Here is a 17838-nt window from a genome sequence, read left to right as displayed (position 1 = left end):
CATGAAAGTGCAAAAACGGTTTATGGTTCCCTCGTCTGTTGTATCCTCCAAGCGCTCCAACTTTTCTAAAAGCCGTCTCTTTAGGTAAAACCCTGAACGAAAAACTTCGTCGAAATTCCAAATGGCCGAGTGTCAAGTGACCCTTTGTTGGTTGAGTTGGTATGTAACGTCCCTTTTGTTCATACACCTGTCTGATTCACGTTCACATTGCACTGCATGCCTTATTTAACAGGCATGACCATGATATAGATTATACTGCTCATATTTCCACCATAGTTTATTCACCGTTGACTCAATTCTTATTTGTTCGTAACTTATTACATATATATATATATATATATATATATATATATATATATATGTGCATCATAATTGTTCTTGAAGCTTTAAGCCGCCTTGACCACACCATCACACAGCAACCATCGTTGATCTGAACCATACAGCTCCGAACTCGCTCTCGCAAGAAATAGCACGAACTAATTCCATTGCGACTTGACGAAAGCTGGGTTAATTCAGGAGTATACTGCGACTACCCGGATTCAGACACAAATCTGGCTGGAATCATTGACGAGTGGACTGAACTAGAAACGTGATGTATAGCAGAACAAACATTCTTGCGACAGCTATCTGCGCGGGCATTGAATGAACAGACGTGTCGTTATCAATGCAGATGTCCCACGCATGCTTGTGCCAGAAACATACTGCACAGAGCATATATTGTCCACAGCTGTCACCACCGGGACCGACTCCATCGGATCGGACCAGATCAGCTTGTCTTCTTCGGAGTTGACACGGAGTCGCGGGTCAGAATCAGCCTGCGCGACGCCCGGAGGGGCACGCGGCTCTCGCAAGTGGTTCTGCGGTTTAAGCAGTGAGACTATCGCATATTTGTCCGTCTCAGCGGCTCAGTTAGTTAGAGCGTCTGCCTTCCGATCCACCCACCCGTGGCACGGTGGGTTCGAGTCGCTTCAGGGCGCTCGCCATTTGCCCTCGGCAGGTATGGCATGCGCTGGCAGCAGTCGCGCTTAATGTCAGTTGATGTCAGAGGGCAGGACGGACCATGCCGAGCATTGCGGCACGTTCAGCTTTCGCCACCAAATTCTGCCGTTGACGTGGAATTGCGCGATCGGGCGGCAGAGGTCAGGGCTCACACAACAAGCACTGCTTAGCGTGAGCTCTGATCCCTGATATCCACCCATTCAAAGGGTTCGGATCAAATCTGAAAAAGACTGGGAAGAAAAAGAGACTGCCAAAGAGACTCTCAACCTCAGCCACTGCTGAAGAGACTCCCGATGCCCCTATCACAAGTTCAGTTTCGTCCCGCTCTCACTCCCCTCTTTTGAAAGCGCCCTTGAGCCCGGAACTTCCAAAGGGTCCAGCTCCTGCATACGAGGGCGGCACAGCTGTGAGCGGCCACCTCACACCCTAGTGTCGCCCCAAGCTTAACGCGCGTCTGCAGAGCCGGTCATGGAGCTGGCTGGACCCGTGCGCTCGATTTCCCTCGAGGCGTCCCGCTCCGGCCGTGCCCGAGCGTCCGGAGCGACAGCAGGCCGGCAATGCCACGCGCAGACGCAGAAGCCTTGGCCGCCATGTATTCACCGACAATACCGGCCTCCTCGCAGGCATCGTTGCCACGTACACGCCGCTCGCCAACATCGCCGACCGTCCGCAACAGCCGCACACTCGCTCTCCGCCGGCGGTGTGAACGCACGGCCACAGCGCCGGTGGGGTGCGCTCGACGGCACGCGCGACAAAGGCACCCAGGGCCGGCGCGGCGGCGGGGCGCGCGCCCGGCCGGGCGCGGGGTGGCGCTGCGCTCCTCGGCAGGAACTGCGCCGACGCCTCGGGGCTGTCGCGGGGCGCGCACGACAGCCCCGGGGGTGCTGCGCCGGCGCGAGCTGCCGTGTCCACCCCGGTTGAGGGCTGAAGCTCCGGCAGCGGACAGATTTGTTTGACAGTACGTGCACACATCGAACAACATAGATATGCGTACGCGAAGAGCTCGATGAGTCAAGCATGCTGCGCAAACGTGTCACTTCAAATTCGTTGCGCGATAATTCGCCGCCAGCGGCGAGGAACGGTGGCGAAAAGTACGACGTTGCTTGACGAGCGCATTTACATGATATCCTTGTCAGTGGCAAGCGCGTCACTTGAGCAGCAAGACCAGCGTTTGACGCAAATAATACTTGACCAGAGAACACGCGGCTGCCGGCGCTTAGTGATAGAGCAATGCAGCAAGCGCCATTTGAGAACAATATCGACAGAACATGGTTACCACAGGCACACTACAGGCACTTTGCATACCGTGCACATGTGGGGCCTCTTCCCACCTGGCGTTAAAGTGCGACCAGCATCTAACAGTTGAGGTGAAAAACACGTCCGACGCGTGCCACATTTCCAACTATTCTGTCAAATATGAAGCCTCTTAATGACCTTTGAGTCACGCAACTAACATCGTTTCGGCACGCACCAAACGACTGCTAGTGATATTGAAATGCGTGATAATACTTATTGGGAAGAATACAGCAGTCCCAGGGCATTGTCATCCCACTACAAAGACATGCGCCTCTTCTCCTTGATCGCTCCTAACTGTGCATGCTTTGCCAGTACGCACGTTTGCCCCGCAGATTTCGCAATGGGCATGGACGTTTTTCACTAAACGCTGCATCGCTTCACGACTAGCTCCACACTTAACGCCAAATTAATACTATTTTTAAAATACCTTACATCTAGATGACTATAAGCAGTACTTCGCACACACCAACACGCGCTCCATTCCGACTACAAGCAGTCTGGCAAGCGGCTCCAGCAGCCTTCACTGAGCCACAGCGTCGAGGGACTGCTAGTCCTGCCCCCGGCGTCCTGGCTTGGCTAGCAGCGGCCTGAAGCTTGCCAGTCGGCGCAGGACATCACCCACGGCAACAGCGAGACCGCAGCGCTTCGCTGACTGGCCCCACAGACAATACCATACGGTTTCGGCCGAAACACACACACACCGCCACAGCGGGCTGGTCCAGTCCATCTCGCTGTTCCCCATCCAAAACAAGCGGCCGAAAGTGTTTTAGAAGTGGACGTATCACACGTTGTCCTGACCCTTTTATGGAGCGACGGGGAACTGCACTGACCATTCATCGCTCGGGGGCCAACGATCAACGGAGATTCGAACTCAGGCCCTACGGGTTTGTCTGACGCTCCAACAAGTCGGCTATTGGACGCGGGCGACTGCACAACGGATGCACGCGGCAACGATCCCACCCAAGCAGAAGCATGCCTAATCCCGGCGTGTGCAACACATAGAGTCAACACATACAACGCATAGAGTCAATACAAACAGCTATCTCGCTATCCTTGGGACGCAGACTGGCCTTGTCGGGCTGATCCGTTAAAATAAAACAACTGCACGGAACTGAGCTCGTCAGAAAATGGCCACATCAACTCCAAATCGGAAGACTGGATTCAATGTGCGGGAGTCGCTGGACGCTTCGGCTGTGCACCCACGACGCAGGTGTGGGCGTGTACACATGCACCTCACAAGTGTTTATTGTACATTTCATCGTTGAAGTATTTGATTCCTAAGTTGGGAAATAACCCTACTTGAGAAGCAGCGCTACAAAAATAACAAACATCACACGACCGGTAAAATAAAAGGAACCGATTGAAGTCTGTTGTACTACAATATCCATTATTGCAAACGTTTATCGGACGGCAGTAGACCCACGGTGCCCCCCACCTCCAGAACTATATATATATATATATATATATATATATATATATATATATATATATATATATATATATATATATATATATATATATATATATATATATATATATATATATATATATATATATATATAAGTCTATATAGCAGATATGGGCGGACCGCCCCATAGACGGAGAGGCGTTTTGCAGGCTGTGGGACATTCTTGTAGACACGTGGGCACTGACAGCAGGCAGTCACACGCACACACAGGAGGCGACCACACATGGTCGCCACAACATGCAGCGGGTGGCCCAAGCGACAGTGGGCGGCCATACAGACAACAGGCTGCCCGACGGACAGAGCCCTGCGGACAGCATGGCCCTGCGGACAGCATGAGGTTATCATGTGGTTATCATGTTATGACGTGGTTATCATGTTAATGATAATAGCCAGATGTTGTGGTTATTATCATTATCATGCAGTCCTACAGGCCGCAGACGGTCATCCAGACAGCGGACTGGCCAACGGACAGCTAGCAGCCCCGCAGACAGTGGGCGATTACATATATAGCGTGAGGACACACAGACAGCAAGCGGCGGCCCTACAGACAGCGCGCGGGACACATGAACATCGGGACACATGAACATCGGGACACATGCACATCGGGACATCCGTTCACTGCACGTGCAGTGAACGGACATGCGGAGCGCAGACGGTTATCCAGACAGCAGGCCGCCCAGCAGACAGACAGCAGCCCTACAGACAGAGGGAGGCTCTACAGATAGAAGGAGGCCACAGACATAGTGGGCGGCCCTAGCAGCATTGGGCGGAGGCGCTACAGACAGCGGACGTCAGCCCCACCGACGGCGAAGAGCGGCCCTACAGACAGTGGGCGGTGGTCTTACAGACAGCGGGTGGCGGTCCTACAGACAGCCGGCGGTGGTCCTACAGGCAGCCGGCGGTGGTCCTACAGACAGCGGGCAGCGGTCCTCAAGACAGCGGGCGGCGGCCCTACAGACAGCGGACAGCGGTGGCCCTACAGACAGCGGGCGGCGGGCCTAAAGACAGCGGGCGGTGGCCCCACCAACGTCGAAGAGCGGCCCTACAGACAGTGGGCGGTGGTCTTACAGACAGCGGGTGGCGGTCCTACAGGCAGCCGGCGGTGGTCCTACAGACAGCGGGCAGCGGTCCTCAAGACAGCGGGCGGCGGCCCTACAGGCAGCGGACAGCGGTGGCCCTACAGACAGCGGGCGGCGGCCAGCGCGGCGCCGTACGCGGCGCTCGTCTCATCAGCCATCTCCAGCGGCGTGTCGTAGGTCAGCTGGAAGGCCCGCCGCAGGGGTCCGTTGCGGGCCAGGGCGCTGCCCGTGCCGACCAGCCGGCGCACGCCGCGCGCCAGCAGCCACTCGCGGGACATCATGCTGCCAACGCGGACACGGTTGTGGGGCACCTCATCCATTATGGTGCCAACGCGGACACGGCTGTGGGACATCTCATCCGGCAGCAGGCCGAGTTCGCAGCCGGCCCACCACGGACCGTACGCGCTTGGCCATGAAGTCGGGAGGGTTTGCGTGGGTGACTTTGAATCCCGGATGTGTGAGTGCAAATGTTGTGTGATGTGTGTCGAGATCATCGTCAGCAAGAAAGTCCTACAGATGAGCATTTTAATACGCTATGTTGTAGACTTGAACCACGTTAAGACATCGCATGAGTTGTCTGTACCAGGTCGTTGGTCAAAGTGATAAAGGAACAGAACGTGCATGTTACGGCAATTGCCTAACGCTGGTAACCTCTCCACAATGGCGACCAAGCACAAAACCATCCCAGACCCGTGCAGTTGACGCGGGCGATGGAGTCGAAACCTACCCCGCCAGTCCACGGCCGCGTGTTGACCCCACATCTCCCACCGCTTCCGGTCGGCGTCATTCAACCCACCGTACCCGACCCCCCCCCCCCCCCCCGCCCTCCGGGCCCACACTTCACATTGGCACCATACACCCCACCTGACGTTGACCGCCCGCCCCCGGAGCAGCAGCGCCGTCCCCACATCGCCGGACCGCAGCGGCCGGCCAGACCCCGGTCGAGGTCCCGCTCACCTGTCCATGTTGGCGGCGACGCCGCGGCAGACGGCGTCCGTCACCTGGCCGAGCCCCGTGTTACCGACGTCGACGCCGGTGACGGAGGCGCGCTGGTGCGGCGCGTGCCGCTCGCCCCGCACCGTCGGCACCACGCGCAGCTCGCACTCGCCGGCGGCCGGCGCCGGCGCCTCCGCCAGCGCCAGGATCTTGGTCCACACCGCCGCTGCCGGCGGCGGCGGCCGGTCAGGGGAGGGGTCCTCAGCGTGGCGGGCCGGCGGCGAGGGGACGGTGGCGCGGCGGTGGTGCACCAGGGGAGCATCACCACAGCACCACAGCACCGCAGCACTGCAGCGCCGCAGCACCACGGCGCTGCTGCGGCGATCGGTACAGAGGTGCTGTTACGACGATGAGGGATAACGCTGCAGCTTTTTACGGTAGTGAGCTCAACAGCACAGTGCACCTTCTGCGTGGGGCACTACGTAGCTTATCAGCTTTTCTTTCGCCCGCGCAGAAAAAAATTCCTTTCAAACACCGGGCGCGGGTTGTACGAACTCCCTCTCTACTCCCCCGTCAGCAGCGAGGCGCCGAATGACCCGAACAGACCGCTGCTGGCCCGGCTTTTCCACATTTAGTATTACAGTAGTCGCATGGCGGCGGCACGTAAGGGCAGCCCCTTCCACCCATCAACAAGCATATAATCACACAAACAGTCAGGATAAGGGACTCAAAACCCACCCACGGCACTCCACGCTCACAGCGAGTACAACCAACAAAACCAAAAAGCACTGCAAACGTGAAGCGTCAAGCCGACCGAAGCCAAGCGTCTGACGAAGGCGCAGAGCAGTCAGACGCGGATAGGACCAGCCAGAGGCGTGCGCCACTGCGCGACGCGCCGGCTGTCGGACCGGCGGCGCGGCTGCTCACACTGCGGCACGTTGAACCCCAGCTCCTGTGTCCACCGCTGCAGCATCTGCACGAAGGCGGCCAGGGCGTTGCCGCCGGTGAGTGCGGCGGCCACGGCCAGGTAGCGGCCGTCCAGGTAGGGCAGGTAGCTGACGCAGCCGGCCTCGGACGCCGGCGGCGGCTCAAACCCCTGCTGACGCACCGCCGGCAGGGGAGCGTCACCAGCTGACAGAGGGGCGCCACCCACCGACAGAGGGGCGTCACCCACCGACAAAGAGGCGTCAACCACCGACAGAGGCGTCAACCACCGACAGAGGGGCGTCAACCGCCGACAGAGGGGCGTCAACCACCGACAGAGAGGCGTCACTCGATTAATATCTTGATAATTATGATCATCATCACCTTCATGACCATCACCTCATCACTCGTCGACCTCGGCCACAAACCCGAGCGCTGGCAGACGGCCATGCAAACACGATCACAACATGAGTCCGACCACTTTGGCCAGCGCCAGTCCAAGCTCAAGACCCAGCTGCCATCACCGATCCTCACAACAGCGGATCTCATGCCCTGTGCTTAGACACCGACTAAATCATCATCACCACGCCTACATCATGACGTAGTCAGAGAGAAAGCTGGAGAGAAAGATCAACAATAGACACATATAGGGACAGAGGTCCTGGGGAGGGACCGCACATTGGGGGGGGGGGGGGGTTGCAGAAAACGACAGAGAGAAGATGACAGATGACAGACCCAAAAATATTTGTTGACGGACAGCCATGCAAATAGATGCATGCCCCGGCGCAATCCAGACAAGGGACAAAAGGAGAGGCATTGCAGGAGACAGACAGAAGGAGGGGAATCACAGGAGACAGATGGACAAAAGGAAGGGAATCATGGAGACAGGTGGACAGAAGGAAGGGAATCATGGAGACAGATGGACAGAAGGAAGGGAATCTCTGGAACCAGATGGACAGGAGGAGTCCGGCTCCGATGACTGATGGAGACTGAGACGGACGGAGCCCGGCTCTGCCCAAGGGCGGACAGCACGCGCCACGTCCAAGGGGCTGGAGACTGGCAACAGGTGACGGAACAGAAACAGACAATCGAGCGTTGCAGACGAACGCACACCGAGGTGTCTACGGTGGAGCCCCAGCGACAAGCGGAGGAGCCCCAGCGACAGGCGGAGGAGCCCCATCGACGGGCGGGGGAGCCCCAGCGACAGACAGAGGAGCCCCAGCGATAGGCGGGGGAACCCCAGCAACAGACCCAGCACCCAGCGACAGACAGAGGAGCCCCAGCGACAGGCGGGGGAGTCCCAGGAACAGGCGGAGGAGCCCCAGCGACAGACAAAGGAGCCCCAGCAACAGGCGGAGGAGCTCCAGCGACAGGCGGAGGAGCCACAGCGACAGGCGGAGGAGCCCCAGCGACAGGCGGAGGAGCCCCGGCAGCAGGCGGAGGAGCCCCCGCAACAGGCGGAGGAGCCCCAACAACAGCCGGAGGAGTCCCCGCAACAAGCGGAGGCAGGCGCCCAGCGACAGGCGGGGGAGCCCCAGTGACAGGCGGGGGAGCCCCAGCGACAGGCGGGGGAGCCCCAGCGACAAGCGGACCGCAGCGGCGGGCGGGGGGGGGGGGGGGGCGTACGTGCGGCAGCAGCAGCGCCATCTGGGCCGAGGTGGAGACGTTGAGGACGGCGCGGTCGGGTGCGTCCAGCAGCGGCAGCACCGAGCACTGCAGGTCGCCGAGCGCCGCGGTGACGGCCGTGCCGGCGGGCAGGCCGAGCCAGCCGTGGTGCAGGAGGCCGGCGCCGCGGCCGGCCGCCGTCACCGCCGGCAGCAGGTGCAGCGGCAGCCCTGCCGACGGCCGGCCGCCTCAGCGGCGCTGCGTCCGCGGGCAGGGGCGGGGCGGGCGGGGCGGGGCGGGGCGGGGCGCTGACGCGGGCGACGGGCGGAGCGCGGGGAGACACGGGCAGGCACGGCAGCGGGGCGGGGCGCGACGGAGACGCAAGCGGCGCGTCTGGCGCGAAGGAGACGCGGGCACAGAGCCGTAGCGGAGGAGACATAGCCAGGGCCACGGCGGCACGGGGAAGAGACGCGACACAACAGACCCGGTGGCGGTATGAAGGGGCGTGGAGGGCGCAGAAATACGACAGAAACAGAGACAGAAGCCAGAAAGAAGTGAAAGAAATAGAAATCCAATAGAAAACGTGGAGACCCCATGATGCAGAGACATGTGACTAACAGTTTTAAGCGCTTGACATGTTACGTCATCGAACAATTTCACCCCGGAACAAAGAGAGCGATTTAAAACCACTAACACCACTTTGAAAGTCAACCACCATGCATCAAGTCTGACACCGCGCTCCCAGTTGCGTGAATTTTACAGTTACCAATCCAATGCCGCATAGCGACCAGCCCCGGTTCCTACTTATCCTGATACCATTTGTCAACAGCATTTCATTCATACGAGCCAATTATATAGGCAACACTATGCCCTAGCTGGCAAATAAAGAAAGGTTTAATTATTGACATCATTATTGAATGGCAAGCTCTTCTAATATAACGGCTCAGCTTCCCAGGGCGATGACACCTTCGATTCGTTAGAAATCTTGGGTTTCGGAATTGTCGCCCAATGCTACATTGAAAACCATCCACAGAAAAGTGGGGACTCCCTTTGGGGACATCCGGCCCCTGCCGACCGGCCCTGTGGGCTACCCAGCCCCTGCCGACCGGCCCTGCGGGCCAACCAGCCCCTGCTGACCGGCCATGTGGGCCACCCAGCCCCTGCCGGCCGGCCCTGTGGGCCACTCAGCCCCCGCCGACCGGCCCTGTGGGCCCAGCCCCCGCCGACCCGCCCTGTGGGCCACCTAGCCCCCGCCGACCCGCCCTGTGGGCCACTCAGTCCTTTGCCGGTCAGACCAGCCAGCGCCGATGCTACCGTCAGCTGTCGATCCCTCCCGTGCTGATTCAGAAAGACGACCCCAGACGGCTGGAGTCATTGTTTAAAAGACAATAGCATTGTGGTTATCAGCCGTCTCCTCTACGCCCAATGACATCGGTCGTCTCAGCTATGACTCAGTTAGCGGAGTTTTGTCTGTATAGACCGTTCCACGTGCAGTGATTGTGAAGCCCCCATGCACTTCAAAAGGCAGGGGTTGCGTCTACCCGCTTAACCTGAGCCAAACAGCGACGAATAAAGGGCAGCAACCGATTACCAAAGATTCATTGCTGGTGGTGTTCGCTTCCGTAGCTTGTAACAGGCAAAGACAAGCTATATGTAGACAACGACTAAAGTCATCATCCTCATTATAACTTCTTGGTGCTGCAGTAACGCTACGCAGTGCTATTATCAAACGCATCTGGTCATGAGGTTCAACCAGGGTATGCTCTGGGAATATGACCACAATTAAACACACTGAAATGCAATACACCCCTTAAAACCCTCCGATGAACCTCGACGGCGATCGGAGTTAGCAGGGCATGTGTATAACTACAAGCATTACCCAAAATGCGCATGTTTATCCGTTATAGAAAGGGCTCTGCGCTTGAGCTCAACAAAAATGGCGCATTTGCGCAATAACACGCGGCTCCGTAATTCCGCTGGAAACAATCACGAGCCCCATGGATTGACTAACAAATGCCAAAATTGCAGTGCCAAAAAACGAACTCATTCTCATCATTGCGCACCAAACACTTACTAAATACAAAAAAAGATTTTCAGTGATGGGACACATAACTTTTTGCATACGCGTTTTCTAGCATCATGACATTGATAGTTTCTGGCAAAATTGCATATGTGAGCAGACACGCGAGTTTTGGCCTTAGAAATATAAAAGGAGAGAACAAGTGATACCAACTTTTACAAATACATCGCATGCACTAGATTTCATCTCTGGGACGCAAACGTTTCGCAATCATGCAAAAAAAGAGATGGCGGCCTAATTTAGGCGTGAAATGACCAAGCAAGTTTTGTACTTATTCACAAATGAAAACATATTTCTAGTTACATGACTGGACCCTACCACATGCATGACTCCTCAGTCACCACACGCAGTCCAACGAGACGAATGGAATGATACAGAGGACTGAATTTCGTAAAAATAAAGGTTACGTAAGCTGTTCAGCGCATAAGCGAGGAACATTATTCACATAGATAAGACAGTGGTAATAGCGTTATTCCTCGGAGAAAAAAAAAACAGGAGAATGGAGATATAGTTGGGCTGATATTTCGGCAACACGCCTTTATCGAAACAATAGCAGAAATTCACTTCTGCTATTGTTTCGATAAAGGCATGTTGCCAAAATATCAACCCAATTATATCTCCATTCTCCTGGTTTTTCACCCAGGAACAAGGTTAATACTACTGTCTTAAAAATAAGTATTTTTTTCTCCTTCAACAAAACAGCGAAAATCACCGCACATCTGCCGGACAGTGCATTTTTCAGACAATCAACCAGGACAAACAATCAAACAACGCCGGACAGTGCATTTTTAATGCACTGTCCAGTGTTAATTCTAAACCAGCAGCTATTTAATCAATGCCGACGACCCACGACCCACACACGGGGCTTTTGAGACCCGCCGCCTACCACACCCAGCTTAAAGGAACCCGCAGTCCAGTACACAGCGCCTGAGCGTCAGAGCCCCCTTGCCAATCACGCGCGGCTCCCTCGGCGGGGCGGTGGCCTGACTTACCGGCTTCCTTCAGCAACTCCGTGTTCCAAGAGCCGGTGGTGGTGTTGAAGTAGCCCCAGCTGGCGGCGTTCTGCACCGACATCACCGGCGTGTCCAGCTCGCACAGCATCGCCACCACCAGGTCCTGGATGGTGCCTGCAGGGACGCGTCAGCGGGCGTCTCAGTCGCGGCCTGGCGCGAAGTCGCCGTCACTCCACGGCAGGCGCGCCCCGCTGGCTGTATCGGCTGGACGGAAAATACATCTACGAGGCGTGAGTGTGGACAGTGTCTGGCAGAAAAAAACACGATGAGGCGAATTATGACGTTCTGATGCCTTCCGTTCCGGAAAAGTCTAGTGATCATGTACACAAGACAGGCTACAAAGAACAAACGCTGGGAATTTCCGGCTTCCTGACTTGACCCGATCTGCCGTGCAATGACCCGACCTGATCTGTCGTACGCTGACCTGACCTGATCTGTCGTACGCTGACCTGATCTGACCTGTCGTCGACCATACCCGACTGACTAATCTGTGTACGTGACCTGATCCTGTCGTACGCTGACTGACTGACCGTACGACTACTGACCTGCCGTACACTGACCGACCCATAACACACTGACCTGACCTGTCGTACATATCCAGCTTCTGCGGCTTGTGCCGGAGGAACCAAAGCAGCGTGGCCACGCCGTACCCAGAGTGCACGCCCAGATGGCTGTCCGGCGCCGGCAGCGAGGCAAGGAACTCCGGCGAGCAGCGCGTGTCCTGGGGCACCCAGCGATAATCAGCGCTGGATTCTCTGCGGACGACTCTCACTGCCAGCGTCCGCAGCGTCGCCGCGGTCTGGCGTAAGCCCGAGTTCGTGAGAGAGCCCGCTGGTCCGAGTCGGCCGCAAAGCACGACGTAAAACGGAGACATAACACGCCAAAGCTTTCCTGACCGCGGAAGTCGCGAGCCGACGTGACCAGGCCGCCCCGGCGAGAGCGCTGGGACGTGCGTGAACGGCCCGCCGGCCGTCAGCCTCTCCGCCCCGAGCTCCTCACCTGCCAGGTGTAGAGGTGCGACACCTGGCCCATCTCGAACGTGTTGGTGTCGGGCTTGCGGCTCCAGGCGCTGGCCGGCCTTCCAGAGCACGCAGCCGTGCATCTGGCCGCACACGCCCACCTTCTCCACGCGCCTGCAACGCGGCGGGCACGGACGGCCGCGCCCGTCAGCGGGGCGTCGCGGGGTGGGCTGGGGTGGCGGGAGCAGGGGGGAGGGTGGCACGCCTTCCACCGACGGTGGAGCCGCCACACATGCAATATGGTGCGGCCGCGGGCCCGAAGAGGCCCACTGCGGCGGCGGCTGCAGAGGTCCGTGACACACCGCGAATGCGCCGGGGTTCTAGCCGAGCGCAGACAGAGAGGGCATCTGCCGTGGCATGCGCTGGCCACAAGTAACGGGGCGCGTGAAAGCTGCGGGCGCCGGTGCGACAGGATGATCGGAGTCGCATGGCGCCGGCATTAGCGGTCGCACGGCATGACCGGCGTCAGCTGACGTCAGTTTCGGCGGTCACACGGCAAGAATGACGTCAGTTGACGCCAGTTCCAGCGGTCACACGGTATGACCGGCGTCAGCTGACGTCAGTTCCAGCGGTCGCACGGCTAGAATGACGTCAGCTGACGCCACCTCCAGCGGTCACACGGTGAGAATGACGCCAGCTGACGCCAGTTCCAGTGGGTCACACGGCAAGAATGACGTCAGCTGACGCCAGTTCCAGCGGGTCACACGGCATGACCGGCGTCAGCTGACGCCAGTTCCAGCGGTCACACGGCATGACCGGCGTTAGCTGAAGCCGGTTTGGGCGGTCACGCGGCATGACTGGCGTTAGCTGAAGCCGGTGTGGGCGCTCACGCACCTGAGGGCCTCCCGCGGCAGCCGCGATATGCACGTGTGCAGGGCGCTCACGATCTTGGGCACGTACTGCTTGTTGCCCTCGCTGCCCAGCTCGCTGGGCACGTTGGCCTGCGGGGCGGAGCGGGGCAGGCTGAGGGGCCGTGTCGGCCGGCGGCGGAGCTGGCGCCAGCAACGCGTCTCAAGCAGCCGTCAGTGCAGACAGTTCCCAGCGATCGCAAGACTTGGAAAGCGTTGAGAAACTGGAAACCTTACAACCCTCCAGGGAGTTGGCAGCCCGTTCGGAGTCCCGCGAATCAATATCACCAGAACTCTGTTATTCGTGCTATTTATCAATTCGCCGCGCATAAAAACACTCGATCAACAGTCTAGGCCAAGATCATTCAAAGCATGAACAGCACCACTCATGACAGAAATGCATTATTCCACTGTTTGTGACTGTAGTCCAACTGCCTCACCAAGTCAGGTATGCACAACCACATTGTGCATGGTTACCTGAGTATCCTTCGTCAACTGCTTGACACATTTGTGCGTGCGTGCATCTATGATGCACACTTTGACTGAGGTAGTGCCAAGATCAATGCCCAGGACCAGGGAGCGGTCTCCATGAAGGCTCAAACTGCTCTCCTGTTTGTTAAGCTGCTTCTCAGCCATATTCTGGAAGCCTGGAACGGAGGCCCTTGGTCACAGAGAGCTGATTAACACTGATGATGTGCTCACTAAAGATGTTGGATGCATCAATGGTAATGTTGGTAAACGCATTGGTAATGTTCATATTACACCGCACTTCTCACTGCAGCAGGTTTCCAACTGCTTGCGTGATAGACTGGTGACAACCTCGCTAGTACCAGTCCCTTTCGCGAGTCAGCCAAATATTTGTTTGTCAGATGGGCGTGTTTGCAAACAAAAGGGGTTTCTTCCCTTACTTACAAGCAAAATGTAGGATATATGCCGTGACATAAGGCCGCAACAAACACCGCATCCTGGCCAGCTTCTGACACTCCATAATGTCCCATATTTTTGTTAAACACAATGAGCCGTTCCCTCACCCGCCAGTGGCAGTCTTTCGCTAACATCATGCCTGTTCCATCCCTCACAAGCATTGGCTCTTCACTAATATTGTTGTCCCTTTACCATTATCCGTTCTCTCCCTCGCCAGTGACAGACTGTCGCTAATATCATTGCCCGTTCTCTCGCCCTCGCCAAAATTGGTCTTTCGCGAATATCATAGTCCATTCTCTCCTTCACCAGTGTCGGTCTAGTATCGTGCAACACCTGATCATCAATACCTGGGCCCAGTTTCCATCAAGGCTGCTCAGCTTTTCCACTGCTATTGTGTTTCAAGGTTTCGATGTTAAATGAGTAGGGAAGAAAGTAGATCCTACTGCAGGAAGTTAGCAGTGTACACTTTTGTAGTACATTTTGTACTACAAAATTGCACCCTACTCTGTCCAGGATAATGGCAATCATGAACATAAATGAGGCCTGATAAAATTGTTGTGTTCCTGAAAACTGTGTGCAGCCGCAGGCAGCAACTAAAAACAATTACAGCAGTAGCAGCAGCAGGTTAAAGCAGGTTGTTGGCTGCACCAGCAGCCAGCAGTTGTAAACATATCACCTTTTACAGGTGTGGCACTAGCCCGCATTAGCTAGCTTCAAGCTGTATGCCTCAAGCTCAAGACTGTCTCACTGTTAAATAAGACATCCTCAACTGGTGGCCTTGCTCAGAACCATACACAACTACTCAGGATATCTTGCCAGGTTTGGTAGATCTTAACATGTTCTCAGCTTTAATCCTTAAATACCCTTTTGATCACGACATTGGAGAGGGCCTCGGGAAGTTTGAAAGCTGCTGACAAAAGCCTCTGAGTCATGATATTAAGCTGTTTACCAACCATACAATAAAGCCTAAATCACACAATTGGAAAGATGATGAAAGAAAGAAGATGTAAGATCAACTATCTTTTGAAAAGTCATACATCTATTAAAATGTGCTCTGAGAATAATACCTACTAGCATCCATGACATTCCATACTCTGGCCAAAAGTGGTACTTTTATTAGACCAATTTTCAGTAAAGATCGGCAATACCTTGCCTGAAATAATATGATACACCACAGTAAACAATGATTTGGAGTTTGGGGCAAGCAGACTGATTGGCAATGTGACATTTCAACTGGGAAGGCCATGCCATGATTTAGGCATTAGCATACTCAACCCATCAAAATATGATATAACCAAAGAGATGACTTATTGAAGTTCACACACCACCTAGACATACTGAAAAATGCATGCAACTTATCATTTAAATATAGGCATGAATGAATCATACCACCACAGCATGCAATGATGCTGAAAACAATCAAATGAAAGCAATGCTGCAGTACAATTATTGTAAAAAAGCTTTCTTTAAACACATCCAGGGCAAAGCATATATAAATGCAAAATAATGTTTTCTCTAAAACTTATACACAGCCCTCCATCTTTGACACCAAGTAGTAGTAAATCCTGCATATAAATTCTTGTGGTGGTGATGATATGGGCTCTAGGGGGCACTTACTGCTCAGATTATAAGGTGCTGATCACAAATCTTTCAATTCTGCACATAATTCACCCATGCTTAACCAGAACATGGCATATAAATTGCAATGGAGATAGTTAAGGGCTGGCAGACAGACCTGACTACTTTTATGAACTTTGTTATATCAAAAACATTGTTTCACATTTATCATCCTATGAATTATGGCAGATACTTGATAACTTATCTTGGAAAGCAATAGTGTTTGATCCTGTCTGCTACAACTGAAGCAGATGGAAATTATGTTGCAGCTAAAGGCAGTTAATATGTTGGCTGCACATTTTTAGTTAGCTATAACCTTTTGTCATTAAAAACAAACATGTCATTAAAACTATACCTCATGTCATTAAAAACAAACATGCTCAGCAAGTAATGTTGGATTAAATTTCATTACCAGCCTTTTTGGTGTGAATGAGTGGGCTCCTGCAGATAGGATGTCAAATTTGTGAATACTTGCATTATCCTGATATGTCTTGAAATTGCTTGGCTGTGGGTCTACCTATTTCCCCTTTTTGCATATGAAAGCATTATGCATCTGCTAAATAATACATGCCATTCTTTGCAAGCTATGTGCTTAACACAGCCATTCAATGGTGAAATTCATGTTTTTTTTCTAACAAATAGAAACCATTATGCACATAAGTTCTGATGAGATGTGTGCAACCACCCATGCAGTGTGTCTGATTAAAAATTGACAGGCTCACACAAACATCACAGCTAAATTTGCTTGCATGACTCTGCCCTTCAGTTTAAATGGGTTCACCATTCTGAGTAAATATGACACAGTGGAGTAACGTTACATCTTAGGCATGCAGCGCTTCGAAGGTCAAAACAAATGTAACTAAGATCAAATGTTATGATTAAAAAGATAACGAGCAGGAACACCCCATCGAAAAGGTGACGATGCGCACATCGCTGCGTTGCCATAAAAACAATGACAATGCATCGCACTATACAGGAAAACTGACACGACCGCAGCATATGAGTGAAAAAACCCACCTTAATCTCTTCTCGTAGAAATTAAATATATCTGAAACCAAGCGCTGCGTACCAGCGACGAAGAACGCGATCAGCTGATCGGTTCAGCAAAAGAGCAAGTGCGCCACTACTGCATTAGCCCGATGGAAACTTATCAACTACTATATTCGAGTACCCTTATTTGAATCTTCATTACTGCGTGATTGATACCCTTCCCACAGATGTAGAAACATGACAAGTGGAATGGTGGATGAACGCGGAGGGGAGGAAGTGACCAAGACCCTCCAACTCTTGAGATAAGTGGCAGTAATGTTAGCTGCTTTCCACGTTTTCGAAACAAATGTGTTTAGCTTTAAAAAGATAAATGGGGCTTTTCAGGACTTCTGCCGCCCAAAACATGCGTAACGATTCTCCCAGTACCCAAGGTATCTTCCTCAACACAAAGAGGACAAAATCGCTTTATATAAAAAATGCTAATTCCATGTACTAACTGCTACCATAACAGAACCAGGGGCGTAATTTGCTATTCACTTGGGAGAGGTTTTCAGGTTCGACCCCGCCCCATCCCACTCCAACGTGGGCTCCAGCCCGTCAACCTCGAGAGAAAACTGCGCAAAATGCGAAGAAAAACCGGCTTCTTGGCGAATTTTGAGTGTGTGTTCGATAATTTTTCACGGTTCAGCCCGGCCAACCTTGAGCTAGATTTTTTGTGTCTCTGAGCTAGAGCTCTTGCGTAGGCCTCTTGAGGCTTCGCGGGCCGGCCGCAGACAGATCCATAGCCATTGCGTCCAGCATAAAATATATTTTCTAGTGGGCGGAGGGTATAACTATGCGCACACCACAACGTTGTGTGCACACTGTGAACTGAGTATGTAAATTGCCTATCGGCCGATGCGGCCTTCTTGTTCAAATGTGCAAGTCCCTTGGTAGCGATCAATTTGACACCCTCGAATTTTTTTCCAGAATGGGACCTGAACGGCGCAGTGTAGCCGCGCCAAACTTTAAAAAATTCGAGGGTATTGAGAAAATGATCT

The 17838-nt window shown here is 54.2% G+C and overlaps 1 protein-coding gene across 1 annotated transcript; it reads right to left on the bottom strand.

The window, feature by feature from the left end:
* Positions 1–4734: 4734 nt before the first annotated feature.
* LOC119113426 (sedoheptulokinase-like) lies at positions 4735–16901 on the bottom strand. The gene is given in 12 exon segments (XM_037237741.1): positions 4735–5124; positions 5800–6004; positions 6706–6874; positions 8329–8388; positions 8515–8537; positions 11380–11514; positions 11980–12121; positions 12400–12429; positions 12431–12533; positions 13254–13360; positions 13745–13914; positions 16826–16901. Coding segments are annotated over 11 exon segments (1317 nt in total). The 5' UTR covers positions 13904–13914; positions 16826–16901; the 3' UTR covers positions 4735–4940.
* Positions 16902–17838: the final 937 nt, after the last annotated feature.

The sequence above is a fragment of the Pollicipes pollicipes genome, unplaced genomic scaffold, assembly GCF_011947565.3.
Source record: "Pollicipes pollicipes isolate AB1234 unplaced genomic scaffold, Ppol_2.1 Scaffold_7262;HRSCAF=8765_pilon_pilon_pilon, whole genome shotgun sequence".
NCBI classification, from domain to species: domain Eukaryota; kingdom Metazoa; phylum Arthropoda; class Thecostraca; order Pollicipedomorpha; family Pollicipedidae; genus Pollicipes; species Pollicipes pollicipes.
This window is presented reverse-complemented; position numbering and strand designations above follow the sequence as displayed.